General features: G+C 41.6%; 1 protein-coding gene across 1 annotated transcript in view; it reads right to left on the bottom strand.

Moving 5' to 3' along the window:
* Positions 1-10252: 10252 nt before the first annotated feature.
* LOC107693787 (zinc transporter 6) overlaps positions 10253-22823 on the bottom strand; it is an 18215-nt gene continuing 5644 nt past the window's right edge. Inside the window, exons 5-15 of the mRNA XM_016493298.1 lie at positions 18074-18116; positions 17592-17657; positions 16526-16606; positions 15355-15390; positions 14038-14132; positions 13534-13582; positions 13330-13449; positions 12749-12851; positions 12607-12654; positions 12444-12512; positions 10253-11213 (exon numbers count right to left, since the gene is read on the bottom strand). Of these exons, the coding sequence (XP_016348784.1) occupies positions 10653-11213; positions 12444-12512; positions 12607-12654; positions 12749-12851; positions 13330-13449; positions 13534-13582; positions 14038-14132; positions 15355-15390; positions 16526-16606; positions 17592-17657; positions 18074-18116 (1271 nt within the window). The 3' untranslated portion in view covers positions 10253-10652. The remainder of the gene's footprint in view (positions 11214-12443; positions 12513-12606; positions 12655-12748; positions 12852-13329; positions 13450-13533; positions 13583-14037; positions 14133-15354; positions 15391-16525; positions 16607-17591; positions 17658-18073; positions 18117-22823) is intronic.

Consider the following 22823-nt stretch of genomic DNA (forward strand, 5'->3'; position numbering starts at 1 on the left):
GCACCGGCAAATATAATAATTATGAATGTGTTAGGGAAAAACAGCAAGTACACTGCCTTAACGTTTTAATAATTTATTGTTACACTAGTGCTTTCTGTTTTCGGTTTAAGAGATGAAATCGGCGACACTGACTCGTCGTCTCCGCAGTATGCGTCTGTATGCATGTTTCATACAGATTACATAATCTGAGAATATTTGTTTTCTGTTTGAATTGGTTCATTTAAAAGCTTCACTCTCTATAGATATATTTTTCATGTCTGTAATAAGGCAAGCATACACGGAGTTTCGAAGTGACGCGCTCAAGTTCACAGAGACCGAGACGGCAGAAAGCGCATCCTGTTTGCTTTCATTATTTTACAAAAGCGCAACGTTTTGTTGTTATTCTGAGTGCACACGAATAAACGTAGTCTTTACAGATACAAAAGATGCATTGCTCTTATCTGTATAACCAAAAATGACGAAGTATTTTAAGAGCAAATGATCGCCCCGGCGCCTCCATCTGTAGCCCAAGAGCGCTGCTGTTCAGCTTCCACACTCTGCGGACACATGAACCCTGCTCTGTTCAAACACATGAACAGAGCACTTTTTTCTAGGCTAACATTAGATTGAGTGTTAGGAGAGCATATGGATGTCCTGCTCGATGTACTATATTACCACACAGACCAACCATTAACGATTTGTCCGTCACGGACTGTGTGATTTCGCCACTTCATGTGGAATTTTTTTTCTGCTACTAAGCGACTAATAAAATTTTGGTAATATTCATATAAACAGCCTTTTAATTAGCAGAGTAGAATAATCATGGCTGATAGTAAGACATGCAAACATAAAAGAAAACCAAACTGGACACGAGAACAGCTATATATTAAGGATATAATCAAAAATGTGGAGTTGGGATACCCTCCAAACCAAAGCCGATACCTTTTTAAAAGCTCATTATCGTCAAATGTTTCTAAAATGTTTATATTCTGAGGCAGATTGCTGGCAACAGCCATTTTAGGATAGTTCAGATTTGGTCTTAGTTACTTAGGAGTCCTCTTCACTACTCCTAACGTTTCACAGATTTAGGAGCTAGTTTTAGCGCTAAAACGCTTTGTGAAATACTCTTAGAACACAAATTTAGGAGTCCTAAATTTAGAACTGAAAAAAAAATCTAAACAGGAGATGAGAAAATATGACAATGAAAATGTGTGCCTACTGTTTTTTGCATTACATTTTTCAAAATTGAAAAATAAAATACATTCAGTGGAGCGGGGAGGGATGACAGTCAACAGAGGAGCCAATGTGGAGCCAATGAGTCCACAGACCTGTGGACCGGGTAGCCCAAGGCCGAGCTGGGGAGCGAGGAAATGTGGGAACTAAATGGAACCAGCTGAGACAAGGGAGCTTCGAGGCTGGACAGGACCTGCAGAGATGAAAGTGCTTGGAGGCTGGATGGGACTAACAGAGCAGGAAGAACTCAGGATGGGACCAGGACATCAAGACAGTCGGATGGTACTGGCAGAGGAGGAAGAGGCTCGCAGGGTAGGGACAAGGAACCGGCTCTGTGGCATCCAGGGCTCGACAATAGACCTTGTGGAAGGCTCAGGCTCTGGGATGGACATGGCTGCAGGCTCTAGCATCGGGACAGAGAATGCCTCTGGTAGAATGTCCGTGGATGGTGTCAGCTCTGCCTCTGGGTGCATGACATGTGTGTGCTCTGGTATGGGAGGAGTGGGAAAGTCAGTGCGGGACAATGACGGCTTCAGAATTGGAGTTGGCACGGTGATGACTGCTAAAGATGGCGATGGCACTGGGGAAACTGCACTGGTGGTATCTCTGGTGGACTCAGGGAAGACTGAAGAAGATTGTGGAGGTTTCGGGAAAACTCAGTGAACTCTAAAATCTTCCACAGTAAACAAGAAACCACTCAACCATAGGGCATACTCTATGTGTTGGGATAGTGTGTAAATGGTTTCTCCCACAGACATCAGTAAAAAGAGAAGATCAGCCCACACTAAAAACACACCTTCAAGATGTGTGATGTTCTGGACAGAAGGCTGGAGGAGCTCCTGTTGGGTTAATAGTGGTCTGGTCTTCTGTCATGAATACACATACACAGGATGAAAGTGAACCCAATCTCGGGGAGTTTATTGAACGTTAGGTAACGGAACAGGTGAGTGAACAGATCAACAGTGGCACTGGGAATAACTGGGTAAGTGCAGAGGGGTTTGGGTTGGGTGGAGTTTGAGTGTGTATAAGATGAGACCAGACAATTGTTGTGTCTCATTTCTATGGCTGCATTCTCCGTAGGTCGTCTTCGTCGGCCACATACATCACTGTGGCTCATTTCAGAAAAGTAACCATTATATTGCAGAGAAAAAAAATACAATTATTTACACCTCATGGGAAATAAGTCAATTTTATAATGGTTAATTTTCTAAAATTAGAACTAGGCTGCAGTTGTGGGTTATTAACAACTGAGTGTGGATGGTGAGAGCAAGAGCTTGACAATGGAAGCGTGACAATAAGGAGGACAGCTGTGATTTCCAATGAAATTCATGTTTTTTGATACATCACAGCAAAGTTTGAATCACTTGTTTTGGTGCAGCTTCTCGCAACAGATCCCAGAACAATCATGTTTTAGGTGAGTGGGCTGTACCGGATGCATTCAGGATTTACACTTCACATGCCATCTGGTCACTACCTTCATATGTGGTTTTTAATTTAATTACATTTTAATATGTGGCAGTTTTATTCCATGTTTCCACCTTTATTTAGCACTGGCCACATGTGATCAGGGCCTGTATGTATAAAACTTCTCAGAAATGCTCTTAAGAATAGTCTTAAGCTTTAACTTAAGTGTCAAAAAATTCTTAGTAAAAAGTAGGACTTTTCTAAGAGTAGGAGACTTTTATAAAGAAGCTAAAAGCAGCTTTCAGTAAAGTCTAAGACTGATTCTTAAGTGTTGACTGAGGTGACACTTAAGTGTTGTGAACTAAGGACTACAATGATGTCAACACAAAATGGCTGACCTCAACCTCTGAATCAGCCAATAGTGAGCCTGCTCATGTAAAGTCACAGCAGCACAACACCAATCATTTAATGTAACTACAATAAAATCATGTAATTAAGACACTGAAATAGTTTAATATTTAAAATTTTTTTTTTTTCGGGGAGGGATGACAGTCAACAGAGGAGCCAATGTGGAGCCAATGAGTCCACAGACCTGTGGACCGGGTAGCCCAAGGCCGAGCTGGGGAGCGAGGAAATGTGGGAACTAAATGGAACCAGCTGAGACAAGGGAGCTTCGAGGCTGGACAGGACCTGCAGAGATGAAAGTGCTTGGAGGCTGGATGGGACTAACAGAGCAGGAAGAACTCAGGATGGGACCAGGACATCAAGACAGTCGGATGGTACTGGCAGAGGAGGAAGAGGCTCGCAGGGTAGGGACAAGGAACCGGCTCTGTGGCATCCAGGGCTCGACAATAGACCTTGTGGAAGGCTCAGGCTCTGGGATGGACATGGCTGCAGGCTCTAGCATCGGGACAGAGAATGCCTCTGGTAGAATGTCCGTGGATGGTGTCAGCTCTGCCTCTGGGTGCATGACATGTGTGTGCTCTGGTATGGGAGGAGTGGGAAAGTCAGTGCGGGACAATGACGGCTTCAGAATTGGAGTTGGCACGGTGATGACTGCTAAAGATGGCGATGGCACTGGGGAAACTGCACTGGTGGTATCTCTGGTGGACTCAGGGAAGACTGAAGAAGATTGTGGAGGTTTCGGGAAAACTCAGTGAACTCTAAAATCTTCCACAGTAAACAAGAAACCACTCAACCATAGGGCATACTCTATGTGTTGGGATAGTGTGTAAATGGTTTCTCCCACAGACATCAGTAAAAAGAGAAGATCAGCCCACACTAAAAACACACCTTCAAGATGTGTGATGTTCTGGACAGAAGGCTGGAGGAGCTCCTGTTGGGTTAATAGTGGTCTGGTCTTCTGTCATGAATACACATACACAGGATGAAAGTGAACCCAATCTCGGGGAGTTTATTGCACGTTAGGTAACGGAACAGGTGAGTGAACAGATCAACAGTGGCACTGGGAATAACTGGGTAAGTGCAGAGGGGTTTGGGTTGGGTGGAGTTTGAGTGTGTATAAGATGAGACCAGACAATTGTTGTGTCTCATTTCTATGGCTGCATTCTCCGTAGGTCGTCTTCGTCGGCCACATACATCACTGTGGCTCATTTCAGAAAAGTAACCATTATATTGCAGAGAAAAAAAATACAATTATTTACACCTCATGGGAAATAAGTCAATTTTATAATGGTTCATTTTCTAAAATTAGAACTAGGCTGCAGTTGTGGGTTATTAACAACTGAGTGTGGATGGTGAGAGCAAGAGCTTGACAATGGAAGCGTGACAATAAGGAGGACAGCTGTGATTTCCAATGAAATTCATGTTTTTTGATACATCACAGCAAAGTTTGAATCACTTGTTTTGGTGCAGCTTCTCGCAACAGATCCCAGAACAATCATGTTTTAGGTGAGTGGGCTGTACCGGATGCATTCAGGATTTACACTTCACATGCCATCTGGTCACTACCTTCATATGTGGTTTTTAATTTAATTACATTTTAATATGTGGCAGTTTTATTCCATGTTTCCACCTTTATTTAGCACTGGCCACATGTGATCAGGGCCTGTATGTATAAAACTTCTCAGAAATGCTCTTAAGAATAGTCTTAAGCTTTGACTTAAGTGTCAAAAAATTCTTAGTAAAAAGTAGGACTTTTCTAAGAGTAGGAGACTTTTATAAAGAAGCTAAAAGCAGCTTTCAGTAAAGTCTAAGACTGATTCTTAAGTGTTGACTGAGGTGACACTTAAGTGTTGTGAACTAAGGACTACAATGATGTCAACACAAAATGGCTGACCTCAACCTCTGAATCAGCCAATAGTGAGCCTGCTCATGTAAAGTCACAGCAGCACAACACCAATCATTTAATGTAACTACAATAAAATCATTTAATTAAGACACTGAAATATTTTAATATTTAAATGTTTTTTTTTTATTAAAATAAAAATAAATGCTTTGCATTGTGCAAAATTATCACAAATTATTACTGATGCTTCGTTTTCTATTGGTATGTCTCCTCGTTTACAGTTGGAGCAATGATGTGAACATGAGTTCAATCAGTGGCTCCAACAACTCCATGAAAGCCCACAATCCTCATAAAAGTGGCTTGTTTTTGCAATATGGTTTGGCGGTCAGTTGGAAAGTTAATTAATTGCCATATAGTAGTGGCCAAAAGTGAGGTCCGGCCTAGGAAATTTCACCCTTAATTAAAAAAAATAAATTAATTAATGTTCAAGATTTTGTAAGCATATTGCATAATTGCTTAGAGTCAGTTGTTTTATTTGTGATAATAATGCAATGAAACATGCCAAATTGTGCGGTCATAATCTTTGGCATGCTGTCATACAAAGAAATTATGAACACATGCAAAAACAAGAGGACCAATGAAATATTAATAACTTATTGATCTATATAAATATAAATATAAATATAGATCAGTGAACTCACCTTTATGAGGTCATCTAGCAACATTAAGTGACCAGTTTTAGCTACTTTCAATTGAAAGCAGTTGGCAACACTGGTCAGTGTTTTTTTCCCCTTTGTATTTTAGTGGTTTAAGTGAAATGTGGGGTCATAAAAAAAAATCCACACATCACTTTTGGTCACTGTTGTGTTTGGTGGGGTTAGTGCCACAATATGTAAGACCCTGCTTACTGTGTCATCACCGGTGCATTGCTGCATTTTACAGCCAAAAAAATGCAATTACTACATTTCTGCAGTTAGAGCATTGACTTGTTGAGTGGAAGAGGTTATTACATTTCTTACTTTGTCAGTTACAAAAAAAAATCTAACTTGACAATCAAGTTTGTATCGTTTTATCAACTCCATATCATCATATAACTCCAATATGTCATATCTTCGCTGGAAAGTGTTTGTCGTCTCCTCTTTGCTGCCATCTTGTTACTCCTAACTAGGTTAGGAGACCGCTCCAGCTCTCTTAAATCATTTAGGAGCTGAGAACTCTTTTAACACTTAGGAACCTTTATGAATCACTCTTATTCTTAAGTCTAGGAATAAGAGTAAAATTACGTAATTCTTAGAATTTTGACACACTTAGGACTAAACTTTTACTTTGAGCGGCATTATACATACGGCCCCAGATCACCAAATATGGATCTTAATCTTAATATCTGCTGGACACACGGTCAATGTTTCTGTGACAGATCAGCAGTAGCTCCCAGCGTTCTTTGCCTCCAGCGTTACTAACAAAAAATACCTTTAAAGAGTAAAAGAGAAGAAAGACTGAAGACGAATGAAGGAGGATGTAGGAGAGGGACTCTTACTAGATGAGCTAATGATGTGGAAGCAAAATTATGTCATGAAGTGTGAATCTCATGTAATCTCTCAAGTGGAAGAAGAGAGCCCTGCACAATATGCTCTCGAAGCATTAAACGCATGCTGGGTAACTGTAAGCCAAGCATTAATATAGTCTATAAAAATATAAGAAATGCCCTCTCTTATCTCTACAGATTCATGCTCTGCATTCTTCAAGCTTTGTCAGTTTAACAGATTTGGCCTCATGCGACCTTTGAGTGAATGTGTCAGGCCCTTTTAGGATCAAACCTGTCTCACTACCAACCACAAAAGAGTCCTGACAAAAACACACAACGCTGCGGTCTAATTGATGACACACACGGACCCATACACACACTTCAGCAAATCAGTTTTGGTTCATCACTGTTTGTGAATTTTAGTGCACTGTAATATTTGGAGCTTGTCATCTGGCTTCATTCTTAAATAAAACTCATGCATATAAAAACACTTTCTGACTGTGAATAAGTGTGCCACTAAACCTTTTGTCCCTAATTCTTGGTGATGAATGATGCTTGATCGACCTCATCAAACCAAAGCACCCAAATACTGAAAAACCCTTCACCACTTTCATTGTGTATATCCACATACAAAAAACACACCTAAGTGGACCATTGACAAATACTGAAATGTCTAAGAGACTTCTAATTTACAATTTAGCTTACAAAATTGATTATTATTTTTGATTGACCATATGGGACAAAGGTGCTTTTTGCCCACAGAAGCTTGCAGTTACAGCATCTACCAGCAGGTGCTAACTACCAAAGCTAACTAGCCTAAGCCAATTGTTAATATGTACGCCAGTAAATCTGACCTTACAGCATTTGTTTTCTGAGTCCTGTGCTGCAATAGGGGCCATTCACATAAGTTGGGATCGAACAGAATTTGTGATTTTGTGGAATATTCAAAGCATATTAAGCAGAAAACGGAACACTCATTCCCCAAGATAAGAGTAAGATGACACAAATCTGGTCTGCATGTGGTCTACTTGAGATGTGGTGGAAATGTCCTTGACTTTTGAATGCATTCATGTATAGTTTCTTGTACAGTCTACATCAGGGATCCTCAAATCTGGCCCACGGGATCCACTTTCCTGCAGAGTTTAGCTCTAACCCTAATCAAACACACCTGAGCATGCTAATCAATGCCTTCGGGATCATTAGAAAATCCCAGGTAGGGGAGTTTGATCAGGGTTGGAGCTAAACTCTGCAGTGCATTGGCCCTCCAGGGCAAGATTTGAGGAACCCTGGTCTACATCCTCAATTTTGCAGAGAATCCCTTACCTCTCTAGAGGAATCTCGGTCCATTCCTCATGTGCAAAAGCTTCCAGGTCACTTGTTCTGCTACTGCTTTCTTCAAATCCAACCAAAGATGTTCAGTGGGATTTAAATCCAGAGACTAAGCCGGCCACTACTTTAAACAGCAGTGTTTCTGACCTTCCCTGGATGTGCACTGCTGACGAATAGCGTGGTACTCTCCGAGTGATCTGGTGGACTCCATGTCTGGTGGTTTAAATATGAGGAGTGTCATTCAGCGACTAGGAGCCTGGTCCAGTGCCGTAAGGTGAGGAGTGATCTACTAACTCTGATCTGATGACTCCTGTTTCCATGTGCTCGGAGCCTTTGTGCATCCCAATATCAAGATTTACTGCCCTAGAGAAGAATGAAAAGCAAATTCCTCAGGTCAGTCTGCTCAGGTTTTGACAAGCTGGCAGCCATCTATTTTGTGACATATCCAAAAAGATTTTGTAATGAGATATGACTGCAGCCCTGTAATGGACTCGACAATCCGTTAGGATGTTTTCTCACATTTATTAATAAACCATTTAAATCATTACAATGAGACTTTAATTGCCTACAAAGCCTAATAAGCGCTCAAGCGCACTCATAAAGCTTGCTATAGCGCACCGCAGAAGCTATGATTATGAATGTGTCAGGGAAAAACAGTAAGGAGGCTGCATTAACATTTTAATAATTCACTGATAAACTAGTGCTTTTTTTTGTTTCGGGTTAAGAGATGAAGTCTGCGACACTGACTCGTCATCTCCACAGTAGTGGATGCGCCTGTATGCTTGTTTCAGACAGATTACATAATCTCAGAATATTTGTCTTCCATTTGAATTGGTTTATTTGAAAGTATACATTTCACTCTCTCTCTATATATATATTTAATGTCTGTAAGGCAAAGATATACATGGAGTTTTGAGCTCAAGTTCACAGAGACCGAGACGGCAGAAAGTGCATCCTGTTTGCTTTCACTATTTTACAAAAGCGCGTTTTGTTGTTATTGTGAGTGCACACAAATAAACGTAGAGTCTTTGCAGATTTAAAAGATGTATTACTCTTTATCTGTATGACCAAAAATGACAGTGAGCGCACTGGTGCCTCCATTTGTCCTGCAGTGAGAGCTAATGTTCAGCTTCCACACAGACACTTGAATATAGCCCACATTTATCTAGGTTAACATTAGATTGAGTGGCCATGTAAAGTTGCTAATACTTACATATTTCAAATAAGCCATATTTGTGGTGGATGACTGATAGTCGAGCGTTTGGACCAACTCCCCTAGAGTTAAACAGTTGAGTTTTACCGTTTTCGAATCCATTCAGCCGATCTCCGGGTCTGGCGGTAGCACTTTTAGCTGTAGCTTAGCATAGATAATTGAATCTGATTAGACCGTTAGCATTTTTGCATGCAACTTTGCTGCCATACCAAGGTGCAGCAGGCGCAATGATATTACACAGCGCCTGAAAATAGGCTAACTTCAGTCAACATAACCAACGTGACCACCTGCTTGCACAGGGAGCGTTCTGGGGACTATTTTCAGGCGCTGCGTAATATCATTGCCAAGTTGCATGCAAAAATGCTAACGGTCTAATCAGATTCAATGATCTATGCTAAGCTAAGCTAAAAGTGCTACCGCCAGACCCGGAGATCGGCTGAATGGATTCGAAAACGGTAAAACTCAACTGTTTAACTCTAGGGGAGTCGGAAAATGAGCCCGTTTTCAAAATTAGTGGAGTGTTCCTTTAAATATGTCCATCTAGTGTGCTTGCATCGATAAAACAATGGAAAAGTTCACGGTTCATTCAGTAAAATCACTTTAATGTGTTTGTCTACAATGAAGTGAATGTTTTTTTATTATAATTTTTTATATTGTAAATCTAGAATTAGTTTGTGTAATTTGCATTATTGGGGTTAGCACTGTTGCCTCACGGCAAGACCAGGAGTTTTCTGTGTATAGTTTTGCATGTTCTCCCTATGTCAGCGTGGGTTTCCAGATTTTTCCTAACATCCAAAGACATGCAAGTGAATGGGACACTGAACAGTTGGTCCATGGAGTTACACAAATTGCATCCAGATTAAAAGAAGCTGTGTGGATAATTATGCTGTGGCGACCCCTAACGGGAGCAGCTAAAAGAGTGGATGGAATTAGCAAGGTTGGACAGAATGCAGAATTAAAGAATCGTCTCCTGCGTATATTTCAGGGGAGGCCAACGCCGGTCCAGGAGAGCCAGAGTCCTGCAGAGTTTTGCTCCAACCTTGATCAAAACTCACCTGTCTGTAGCGTTCCTGTAACCTTTAGACCTTGATTAGACTGTTCAAGTGTGTTTGATTAGGGTTGGAGTGAAACTCTGCAGGACTGTGGCTCCTGGTGTATTTGAACAACTGGCCACAACACACGAGAATCTGAATGCCATGAGGAGGAATGTAGTAAATTGCAACTCAAGAAAATTCAAAACAGAAGATGCGTTCTGGCGCAATACACCTTTGTCAAGGCAACTTAGTCTGTTTTGACAAACTTTGTATTTATAGTTAAAAATGACTGACATTTACAAGCCAGTCTCAGCTCAATTCTGAATGGCACACAACCCTGGTGAACAGACATTGCTCGTGTAATTTGTGTGAAAACATGATGCAATGAACAAGCTCCTCCATATGCTCATGTTTGGTTTAACTAATGTTCAATGCAATTATCGGTGCACAAAAAGATGACAAACTCTAAACAAAATGATTAAAATGAAACATTGCACTCTTGAACTCTGTTCACAGATGAACTTTATGAAGATAATAATGCGACTTCACAGATGTCTGATAGCGGTTTAATACAAATAAAGAATATAGATAAAACATCCATTGACAATGAAACTCTTGCTCTTGGTCCCGTTAAAATAAATACCCAGGGTAGTGGTGGGCTAGCAGTGTGATGATCATGTGATTCGCTCACGGTCTCTGTTGGCCGGTTTGTGACGAGGGTAGACTGCTTCCGTATCTGTGTGGCGCTGCATTCACAGTCCTGTATCCTTGAACAGATGGCATCCGCGCCCCGACCCCAAAGCCCAGCCTCATGGCGGGACCGTCACTGGGATGCGCAAAGCCCTGGTTCAGCATGCTGGAGTAGGGAGGCATCCCATAGGAGAGAGGCGCATTGAAGGGCCTGTGCTGATGGGCCGTCTGAAACACCACGGGCTGGATGTGTTTCCCCGGTGTGTTGAAGGAGAACTCGGGCGGAGGGCTGCTGAGCTTCGCAGGCGTAGACGTGGCCGGGTTCAACTCGTCGTGCTGTTTGGACATCACAGGGGGGAAGCCAGCCGAAGTGACGTACTCCGAGAGGCTGAGCGAGCCGGTGGGCAGGGTGCTGGAGGTCAGCGAGTGACGGGCCCAGTCGTCTTTGAAGATCTGAACCGTCAGCGTGGAGACTAGCGTGTTCAGCCGGTTGGTCACATGGGCCAAAACCATCTGCTCATCAGCATCTCTGCGAATGCGGACGTGGACAGAGCCGGCCTGCGCAAAAACACAGCGAGTTAAGATCTCCTACCTGAGGCCTCATGTGAGTGTTTTTACTGGAGAGTTGAGTGATCATGCCTCTCCTATAATACTTAAGTCCTTGAAAGCGGTTTGTTACTGTACAGAAGATTCATGCATGCGTTATCAAGCGGGTGAATTACTTTTACGTCATCATCACAGTGGTTCAACCAGGATATACTGATATTGAAACAAAAATGAAGATATATTTAAAGAAACCAGAGTTATTTCTGTCCCTCCAACGAAAATCTATCCCACCAAAACTATGAAGCTTCATAAAGACATCAAGTAATCCATTACTAAATGTGGTCAACAGCAGCTCAAGCGTACTTGCTTGATGTACCTCATCAGGTTACTATATTTGATCTACGTTGACATTCATACGTGCAGCCTAAATTAAATCTATTCATCATATAAAAAGATCATGTCCCTTCACAAGTCTTCGTTTTAACTGTATGACTCATATGGATTATGAACCGTTTGAAGCTTGGAAATTTTGGTTGCTTGGACTTAAAATGCAGAGACAAAAAGGATGAATATATTAAACATCTTCATTTTTGCTCTGAAGATCAAAGAAAGTCTTATGGGTTTGGAACGACATGAAGGTGAGTAAATGACGACTTCATATTTATTTTTGGGTGAACTATCCCCTTCAATAAAGATGATTGGGTAATTTTAAAATAAATGTGATCTAACTGCACTATTTCATCTCTGTGTCTGATTTGACGCGGGCAGAATGCTAGATCTAATGAGCCGTAACTGACGATAATAAGCGGCATTTTTACATATTCGGTCAAATATTGCGCTGCAAAGAGCAATACTAGTTTTAACTTGTCTATAACTTGGCAAATGACCATGAAATAAGTGGGATAATCAACGGCTTGCCGTGCATTAAAGGATTTTAAATGTACTCCGCTTCGCATCGGGTGGTTCTTGGCCTCCACGCCTGCATTTCAAATCCTTTAATGCACGGCATGCCATTGATAATCCCTTACATAATTGCTATTATATATGTACTTGAAGTCATTTTAAAGGCTATTGTTCACTTAGGTCTATTTTTATTACTACAAAAAAATACTTAATTATCCGATTACTCGGTTAATCGTCAGAATAATCGTCAGATTACTCGATTACCAAAATAATCGTTAGTGACAGCCCTAGTACGCATGTGCTGGAAACAAAGCTCATCAAGAAAGCATATCTACACACCAAAGAGCCAAAGCCAATGGTCCAAAAGTGTTCATTTCTGACTTCAAGAACTCCATCCAATGTGGACACCTGAAAAACATCAAGAACCAAACAAGAATGAGAGAACTGCACGTGCACCACAGATATTGAAAATGCCAATGTAGTGAGAGAAGATGACCCTGACCTCTCTGAGCAGTTTGTCAAGCTGACCGATGACATGAGAGGGGGTGGTCTGCGGGAAAGAGAGAACAACCCTGATACTACTGTCCCAGACATATGCCACAGAATCATTTCAAACATCAGTGATCGCACACACTGAGACGCACCTGCAGCAGCACCTTCCCGCTGTACACACTCATGGGGTACATGGTGCCGAAGATCATGAGGGCGATGGCCATGGCAGACGCGGTGTCCATCGCATTATAGTTACTGCAAACAACGACAAGAAGATCACGTGACTCAGTGACATCACCTCTGCTTCAGAGCGCATGTCACAATGCCTCTCCGAGTGTGATACAGATGCTAATACGGCAGCAGAAGCACATTCACTGGATCTCTTCATGGCGAGTACCTGGCTGCAGGTATCCATCTGCTGTGTTTTATAAATTATGTGCTTATGACGAGGACATGCGGACAAAGCAATATGGATATTTAATATAACTCAACTATAGGCTAAGACTAAGGGAGGAATTCGAAGATATCTAATAGTAATAGTAAAAATGTAATAGTATGCAGTAGTAAAAATACTGTTGTGGTAGGGATGTAGAGTTAACAGCATTGAATGAACTAATAATTGCACTAATAATAATTGTGTGGGAAAAAGTGTAGGAGAAGATGAGCCTGATGGATGCTTGTGAGACATTTGTGACATCATATATATATATAAGACAAAGTGTGGTCTCCTCACTTGATTTCGATGAGCATGTACGTGATGCCCAAAGCACAAGCTCCAGCGAGGTTGATCAGCACAAACGGGTTCATTCTGGGCAGGAGAACGCTGCTGAGCGCCGGGATGAGTCCGCACAGACTGCACACAAACATTCACAAGCCTATGCATCATATACACCGCATTCTTCACCATACACCGTACAGAGCGGGAAGTGTGCGCTACCTTCGGCTCAGGTCGGCCACGTGCTCCTGAAGCCAGCTGGTGCTCGCGGCTAAAGACACACAGAGAAACACCAATCACATCCATACACACATTTCTGTCTTTGCGTGGACAACAGCGCATGAGTGATTTGAGCGCTCAAAAACAAAGGTTCACCGCGTAGTTAAAATTCAAAACGTGTCTTGCTACTTTACTTGATGTTGTGTTACACAATTGGCAAAACGATGCTATAGACCTTTTCTTATTATGAGAAGTGTAATAATATTTTCTGTTCATTATGAAGCTGTGTCTGGCTGTGTCTTTTTTTAAATGATCATCGCTGAACCTTAAACTACTGCAGAACTGAACCTGTAGACATCTGAAATAAAATAATCTGCTAAACTGTCATGCATACTCAATGAAATGGTGTTTGATTGTGAGCAGGAGTCATTAAACAGACCGATTAGTGGCTTTTAGACCTCACATGGGCCACACTTGGAAGCAGGCTGTTTGCGGAAAAGACCTTACCTTCAGACACGAAGACGAAGGGCTTGTTCTTGACCGACAGTAGAGTCAAGAGATTAAAAAACAGAGCCACGAATGTTCCCACCAGCAGACGCCCCCTAAAACAAACACAGAAGCAAAGTTTCCTTTCTCAACATATGTGGGAACATTCAAGAACTTCATCTGGACAGTACAGATGGATGAACAATGACAATTTGACTTTGAAATCAAAGAGGTCTACAGGCCGGGACACACCAAGCCAAACGTCTGTCGGTCTACTTTTAGCTATGTTTTCCACACTTTGACTCTCGTCAGGCTCATGTTGGCAGCAGTTTGCCCGATTCAGCAGGGCCGCCCGCGAGAGTGAGATCTCTGATCGCATGTTCATTTTAGCGAACGAGTCAGTGCAAAGTGAAAGTGATGAAAGAGAGCAAGTAAGTCCAGACGGCACAGACAGAAGGCTGTTCTAATGTTACGCAATCTTACCCGAGCATTGCAATACGTGAATATTTTCATAACAGCAAGAGCTGCTTAAAAAGGAGGAAGTTATCCACATATCTGATATTCAAAATGGTAAGCAAGCGCTGCTTTGTTTACGTTTTGTATATCTGCGTATATCTCGTATTTCGGTTTCTCCTTTTAACTGATGAATCTAGACTAATGATAGCTGCTGATGTAGACAGTTCATTCCTCTCACGCAGGAGCAGAACGCATGTGCTAGTCTGCAGTCGGCTGTAGTGTGAGCGGTGTGTTCAACCAGACGTGAGGCCACAACACCGTCGGTTTTCATCACCGCTAGATCTCTGAAGTCGGCTTGGTGTGTCCTGGGCCTTAAATTTTTCTCCAACTGTAGACCCGTTCCTTCGGAGGACATCAGGCAGCTTTTCTAATCTTGGCGTGATGGTGGTGTCATGATTGTACTTGACAGAGCCAGAACAGGGTATTGAGGCATGCCCTTCATCTTTAATGATGCTCCACTAATTTGGACTTCTAATTTTATGCATCTAATGTAGCGATAAAAGAATGGGAAGAAATCTTGTTCCACAAAATAAACAGGTTGCATGTTTAATCCACTTTCTATATGGGGCTCATCATGGTGTGTGTGTGTACATATTTGTTTATCATTAGTCATGTATTCAGTTTCATGTGTGTGTGGAGAAACTTGAAATCTCCTACACCGTGGGGAGCAAATGGCGAAAATAAATACTGAGTGATTTCTCAATGATCATGTAAAAATGCAGAAAAGTTAGTGTGAGGATCAGGTTTAAAAAGATCAGCTCAGTATAAAAGCAGTGAAGTGGAACTCCTCCAGTGTGTGTGTTCAGTGAATGTTGTACTCACGTGTGCACCTCGGGCTGCTCCACAAAGCGCTCCACACTGAGACAGAAGGAAACGCACAGTTAGCACACACACACCTGAGAGGTTATACTGAATAACATCATGTCAGAGCCGCTCCTGAGAGTCTGAAACGCTACAGTGAGCAGAAAACACCAAACCAGCCTCAGCAGAAGAAGTGATGCTGTGATCTGCACGAGTCCTCATATCATAGGCTCACTCATATGCAGGGCTGAAACCATTAGTCGACAAACTGACAGCGGTGAGAAAGCAGCAGTTAAGAAAGCATCTGATTACAGCAATGTGGATGTTTGCAGGAGTTCTGCAGTTCAGTACTCCAGTAAAGTCCAGTCACGTCACGTTTATTTATATAGTACTTTATGCAACAGATAGCCTTAAATCAAGCAGCTTTACAGTATTAAACATGAAAAGCCAGTCAGTGTCGCTTTCAGATAGAATTATAACTTTATTTTCTGTTCTAAAGCAGCTCTCCAGAGTGGAGCTAGCTAATGATTCAATCTTTTATTAGTGGGAAAAAAATATTTAATTAAAGTGATAGTTTGGTTTGCAGAGGTCAAAGCTTGATCTAGCTCAGGACTGTTTTGATTATCATAACCCTATACTGTATTTTAAGAGATTATGTTCTGAATAAAATAGTTTATACAAAAATAAAGCGTCTTATCACTTACCTTTATTTTGTTTCATATCCATATGAACTTACAAAAGGAGATGTTAGGCAGAATGATGTCATTCAGTTACTTTTTCATATAGCTAATTAAATGGTAAATGAGAGAGTTTCTCTGCCATCTCATTTTGTGTGCCAAATACATTTATTTGTATAAATTGTGTAATTGCAACTACATATGATTTTCAAAAGCTGAAGTGATTACCTTTATTTATTTGTTAGAATATGTATAACTCAATATTTTAACTAATTGCAAAAGCTGAATAATCAATCAATAAATGTCTACTGATTAATCAGTGAAATAATCGACGATTAGTCGCTCTAATAATCGCTAGATTAATCGATTATCAAAATAACCGTTTGTTGCAGCCCTACTCGTGCGTGTGTGTGGATCAGGTGAACGTGAGTCAGTCGGGTCACAGGCGCGGTCCACATTCCCACAGCAGTGACATATTGACAGGATCAGGTTCTGCAGACACACACGGATCTCACCTTTCCTTCAGGATGAAGAGAGCGCCCAGCTGAACCAGCACAGTGGAGGCAAACACCGCCAGCACTTCCAAACGCTCAAAGCTGAGACCACAAAACACACATCAACACAAACACCTGACACGACACGCACCACTGCAAGGACAGCTGCTGTGTCACTGAAGCTCTGGGGATGAGATCAGGAAGAACAATTCAAAGAGCAAGAGTAGAATACTGTTAACTATAACCTTTGACCGGGAGCATGTGCCGCCACAAAAAAAAGACGTGATATTATCAGGACATTGTGGAAATACACCAAAATAAACCAGAGATTGTTTTACTTCCTGTTTGATGTCTTTTTTGCCAGTTTTGGAGAGAAGCTAATCTCCAGAAACACGACACTCATAACTATACATTAAACAGACGTCTCCCTTTACTAAAAAACACAGACAGCTCTCTGTGTAGGACACCAGTCTGGCCAGCAACAGCACCAACAAGCGCGAGTTACACTTACACAGAATAAATGCAGAATTATGATGAACTTTACTCCTCAGATCAATTCCTCCAAACCTAGCTTGAGGTCAGATAAATGTGTACAGCTGTATGAAAATTGTCATTTTTATTAAATTAGACCAGTGTTGCGGACACGCTGATCTGGTCAGACACCATGCAGTGAAGGACAGACAGTCTTTCCAATGGCATGCACTGTATGAAGATGATGAATCGCCTCATTTTCACAACTTTCAAAACTCTTTTACGGAGCTTTGGTCAACTGAAAGTTTTTTTGGGAAGATGCTTTGTCAGCTGAACAACTGTCATGTTGTCAATCCACTGAAAACACACTGCACTTTTGCCCCTCGCAGCCTTGTTTTTATTCCTGTCAGAAATTAAATATGTGTCTATGCTGACTAAGGTCTACAGGCTTACACAAACTTTCAGATGGTGCTTTTATTAACGTTTGTTGAACAGTTTACTATGGTATCAGTACCAGAGCCATACAAATGCCATCTTGCATGTGTGTCCAACAGAGAGAAGAACTCTGAAGTGAGAAAATAAAGGCATTGATCTTTGAAGTATGAACCGTTCTTACCCAAACGAGTACACTTGACTGGGTTTCTTCATGGTCACCCAGAAACTCAGCAAACAGGTGATCAGACTGTGAGAGCCAAAGACAACAGCACGAGACATTAACAACCAAACTAAACGCAATACAACTATTGTTTCTTCCCTTTCATTCCTTTAGCTAGCCGGGTATGAACCAGTGTGCGGGCACATACAGTCAAACCAAACATTATTCAGACACCAGATATAACTTTTGATATTTTTTTACTAATTTTTGAACACCCAGCCTGTGTGAACGGCCTTAAGCCCACTAATGGTTAATTACACAATCATATAATGCCTAATCTTTATCTGGGTACTTTAAGCAAATCTGATTTATGCAATCGTGATTAATTTTTCTAAGTCTAAGTAAGATGTTTGTGTGAGTATTAGTATCTGCTAAACACAGAAACACAAGTGTGAACGTGGAACAAGTTTTTAAATGCAATTTCACCAACAAATGTCACTTACCTAAAGAGATCGAAGATGGTGAGGTATGTGTATGCGGTCAAGGCTGAAACAGAAGACAGGTATGTTGGTCAAGACAGCAGTCCTGTGACACAACTGTGCACTTTCAGAAAGAGCTGCTTTCAGAAAGTCCAGTGATGGCGGTGCATCTTTTGCATTATTGACATAATATTTTCCTATTTAATGCTATAAAGTTGATTTGACACAATCTGTATTGTTAAAAGCGCTATATAAATAAAGGTGACTTGACTTGCATCTCAACATCCCTATCGGTCATCCAGGAAAACAAGCGGTGATATTACAACATCTACACTCTAACAGCATTTCAATCTTTGGGTGATATTTGTCACCTACTAAATTACACCTGACTAAATGTAAATATCATGATATAGTTTAGCAATATCACACCAGCAAGAGTGATTCATTACTGAATGGATCCACAGTTGTGAACGAATCAAATGAGTCATTGATTCAGTGACTCATTCATAAAGGCAGTCACTAGCTTCGTTTCTGAATGAATCAGCTGTTTAAAAGAATTGGTTGAATGAATGACTCACTCATTAAGACAGTGACTCACCGCCACCTTCTGCTGCTTTTAGTTTCATACTTAATTGTGTATATATATATATATATATATATATATATATAAAATATTTTTTTCTATATGTGTGTGTGTGTAAAAATCTTTAAATTTTATTTTTATCTATATATCTATGTGTGTGTAAAACTATAAACTGTGTAATTAAAACTAGGGTTGGGCGATGTCTACAGTGAAACATTGCGATGGACGATGACATCAGCAGGGGGCGAGCGGGGGGAGAGGTGAGTGTCCGAAGCGTGAATCCTTATAAGGGAAAACACGATTCCTAACACCGTTTCAAAACAACACATTAAAATACTTCAGGTATTTAATGCACTGCCTCATCCAGACCTGTCCATCATCTCACATGAATGCAGCTATATGAGCTTAAAATTCAAGATATGAGGCAAAAAAGCACCCTCTTATATTTATATCAAAAAACAAAAAAATATTAAAAACACATCTGTTCCATCTTTATTTGACCCTCTAACTCTAGCACTTTCTATTCTATTTTAATTCTACTTTATCTTTGTATATATATATATATATATATATATATATATATAAAACATTTTTTAAAAATGCCTCAAAATATTTATTTCTGAAGCTAGGCTAATTTTTGTCATGTCTATTCAATGCTTTTCTCATCAAATGATCTTTTGGGGTAATTTCTCAACCAAAACCGATGTATGATTAATTTGTGATTAATTAGATTAGTTAATCGGCACATCATATCATTGAATAGACTACATGTTTTTATTTGCATGACAGCCCTAATACTAAGAAAATCACATTTTTACTCTCTATAATACAAAAGCAGTTGGTTATTTAGCAAAGAGTTGGTATTTTCACATATAGCATGAAATAAACAGCCTCTGCACAAGCACAGCTAACCCAGAGAGCAGTCGCTTCACTTCTGGAGATGATGGGAACGTGAATGCGCCACTAGGAAACACAAAACTGAATCTGCAACCACCTTTGGTTTTTCTTTTATCTCCCTTTAGTACGTGCCCATCAGCTTCAGTGAGTCTGAGTGTGTGTGGTTGTGTTTGAAGAAACACCACAGAGTGCGCTGGAGTCTGCATGCTTGTGACTGATCTTGTTAATATATATCTGTACAGCTCTAAATCTGTCCCTCAACATCTCTGAAACCTCATCCAGGACACCCAGACACTAATACACCAGTGCAGAGTCATTTACACACAGTCTTCTCTGAGGAACAAAAGCCAAACCTGACATCCTACAAGAAAGAAATACGTGTGGGTGAAAGTATGGTGCAATGACACGTGCTCAAGACTGATGAGGCAATGCATGAATAAATCCCAGAGCTGGGACGCCGAAGACACGCATCCCTGTCGCACACAGTGTGCAGATTGAGGTGACTTGTGTATGTTTACAGACCTAATCAATGGAGATGAAGACGCAGTGGTAAACCAAGCCAGGATCTTTAGCTGAATATTTAATAACATCTACAGGCCAGAGCATCAAAACACATCTGATCGTCCTCGAACCCTGACCTTCAGCCATCTCACTGCAGGCCTCGCGGGAGCCCAGCGCCATTAAAGCACTCAGCGCCCAGCGGTTATCCGAAACACAAGCGAAGCGCTCAGGAGCCTGCGAGTGAGGCCACAGTCGCAGCGGCCCAGGGCGAGTATCGGCTTTCTCTGCTAGCTGGTACTTTCGGTAAAAAAGATTTGCAAACTGCAGCGCTCAGCTGTCATCGAGTTCTGGAACACGTATCGAGCGGCTCGGCTCGGGTGTCTGTCAACGCGGCACATTAAAATAACAATAGATAGCTCCAGATGTAAACTAAAAGCTTTATTGACAAACTACACACCAACACCTGGCGGGAAAACGGAGACCAGTGGGAGGAAGTGGTCACGCGGAGGGGTAACCCGAGAAGCAGTCGAAAGACTGCTGCTCCTGCAAGAAATAACGGCCGGGCAGCACAATAAAAACATCCCGCTCCGCTATCACATCAAAACCTCACCATTACACAACAGCCGCACTCGACGGCCTCCTACAAGACAAACCACTGCAGATTCATATCACAGCGTACGGGAACCACGAAGCAATGCACGGAGGGATTTTATTTTACCACCGTAGACAAAGCCAAGGTCACGTGATCACTTCCCGAGTTGCTTCAGATCACCTTCAACTGTCCCAAACATCTCCAGACACACGCAAGAAGATCGAAGAGACTTGTGTCAACACACACCAGAGATGATATTTAACTGTGCATACTCGTCTCACATTTTCACATATAGATTAAGTGATAAATTCATTTTTTAAATCTCTAATGTTTTATTAAGAAATGCAACTATCATAATGAATATCCAGTTATCATGCTGTGCATGCCCAAATTCACTTTGTCAACATTCACACAAGCTGATATCACATTACACTTGAACTGACTGTAAAATATCTGATATGTGCGCAGAACAGACACATTCCACATGAACCCGATCCATAATATCGCTTTCTCCAGTGAAACGTCTGAACCACGTGGTGGAGACAACAGGAGACAGACTTTTTCACTGGAGGAAGCGCTATTCTGGATTATGGGCTCATATTTTAGTTAAAAACGTCTTAATGATGGAATAGTTTCAGCTTTTGTCTTCTCATCCTCTGGATTACTTGTGGACTCTCATTCTGACGGCACCCATTCACTGCAGAGCATCCATTGCTGAGACACTGATGCAATGCTGCATTTCTCCAAATCTGATGAAGAAACAAACTCATCTACATCTCGGATGGCCTGAGGGTGAGGACATTAATCTTCAGTTTTGGGAGAACTATTCCTTTAAACCACGATGAACCACTGGGGTGAGTAGAGCACGCTGCATTATTTGCAGTCGCACAGCTATCAGTTTACCTGCAGTCAGCTTGCGCTGCACATTCTAACGGTTCACTGTCCCACTGAAAAATGAAAGTTATCGAATGCATTCTAGGGTTTTAGTCAGCACGAAATCAAAATCGACCTGATTTGTTCGAGGGTACAGTGCGAGTTATGCAAATTTCGTCACCAGACGCTGGGCAAAGATGAAGCTTTCTAGAGTGCATTTGTCGACCGCATGCGTTCGCACACGCTATCAAATGGAGCATACTTTGAAGGCTGCGCATTCGACTGTACACATTCACTAGCGTACGTGTAAATAACTCAAGTATACTTTGGGCTTTAGATGTTACTGGTCATATTGTGAACAATGGTTTTTTGCACATATTTTTTAATAAAATGTTGAATCTTTGATCAGAATGTCATAGCGTGCTCAGTCGTGTTTAGATCGGCCTCCATCAGACAGGACTGTGAACTTCAGGAGAGACACACGACTCTCCACTCAGCTGCATGTGTGCTGTGAGACCTGTGACAGAGGTCAACACAGCTGCTCTGCAGGCCTCTGGACATCAGGTCCTGTAGCTGTCCATGTGAGACGCTCTCATCTGAGAGGCACTTCTTGTTCAATTTATTTTGGCTGTATCAACTAACTCAAGATTTAAGCATGAGAACTGCTGCTCTCGTGAACTCTCACGAACGCACACATGAGAGCAGCGGCCAAGCTCACGATTCACTACATTACACATCATTTTTTGGTTCCTTTCTCACTGAACCCTAAGACAGAGTCTGATCATCGCGGGCACTGCGTCTGCCGTCTGAGAGACACAGCAGCTCTAAAGGTGCTTCTTACATGCAGTGGCCATTGACGTTAAGATAATTTTACTGGAGAGCTCAATACATGAGTATCACGTTTCTTCTGCTCAAGACACAGCGGTGCTGAGTGACACTTCACACACACGCACCCTCTCACACACCCTCTCAAACTCACACACACGCACCCTCTCACACACACTCTCTCACACTCACACACGCACTCTCTCACACACACACACACACACGCACTCTCACACTCACACTCTCACACACTCACTCAGTCACACACTCACTCGCACACTCATATGCACTCTCACACACACACTCATATGCCACACACGCACTCTCTCACACACACACACACACACACACACACACACATTCTCACTCACTCACACACACGCTCACATATCGACTCACTCACACACTTGTACGCTCACTCACTCACTCACACACACTCTCACAAACTCGTACGCTCACACATCCACTCACTCACACACACACACACACACACACACACACAC

This window comes from Sinocyclocheilus anshuiensis, unplaced genomic scaffold (genome assembly GCF_001515605.1).
Source record: "Sinocyclocheilus anshuiensis isolate Anshui unplaced genomic scaffold, SAMN03320099.WGS_v1.1 scaffold2088, whole genome shotgun sequence".
Lineage (NCBI taxonomy): Eukaryota > Metazoa > Chordata > Actinopteri > Cypriniformes > Cyprinidae > Sinocyclocheilus > Sinocyclocheilus anshuiensis.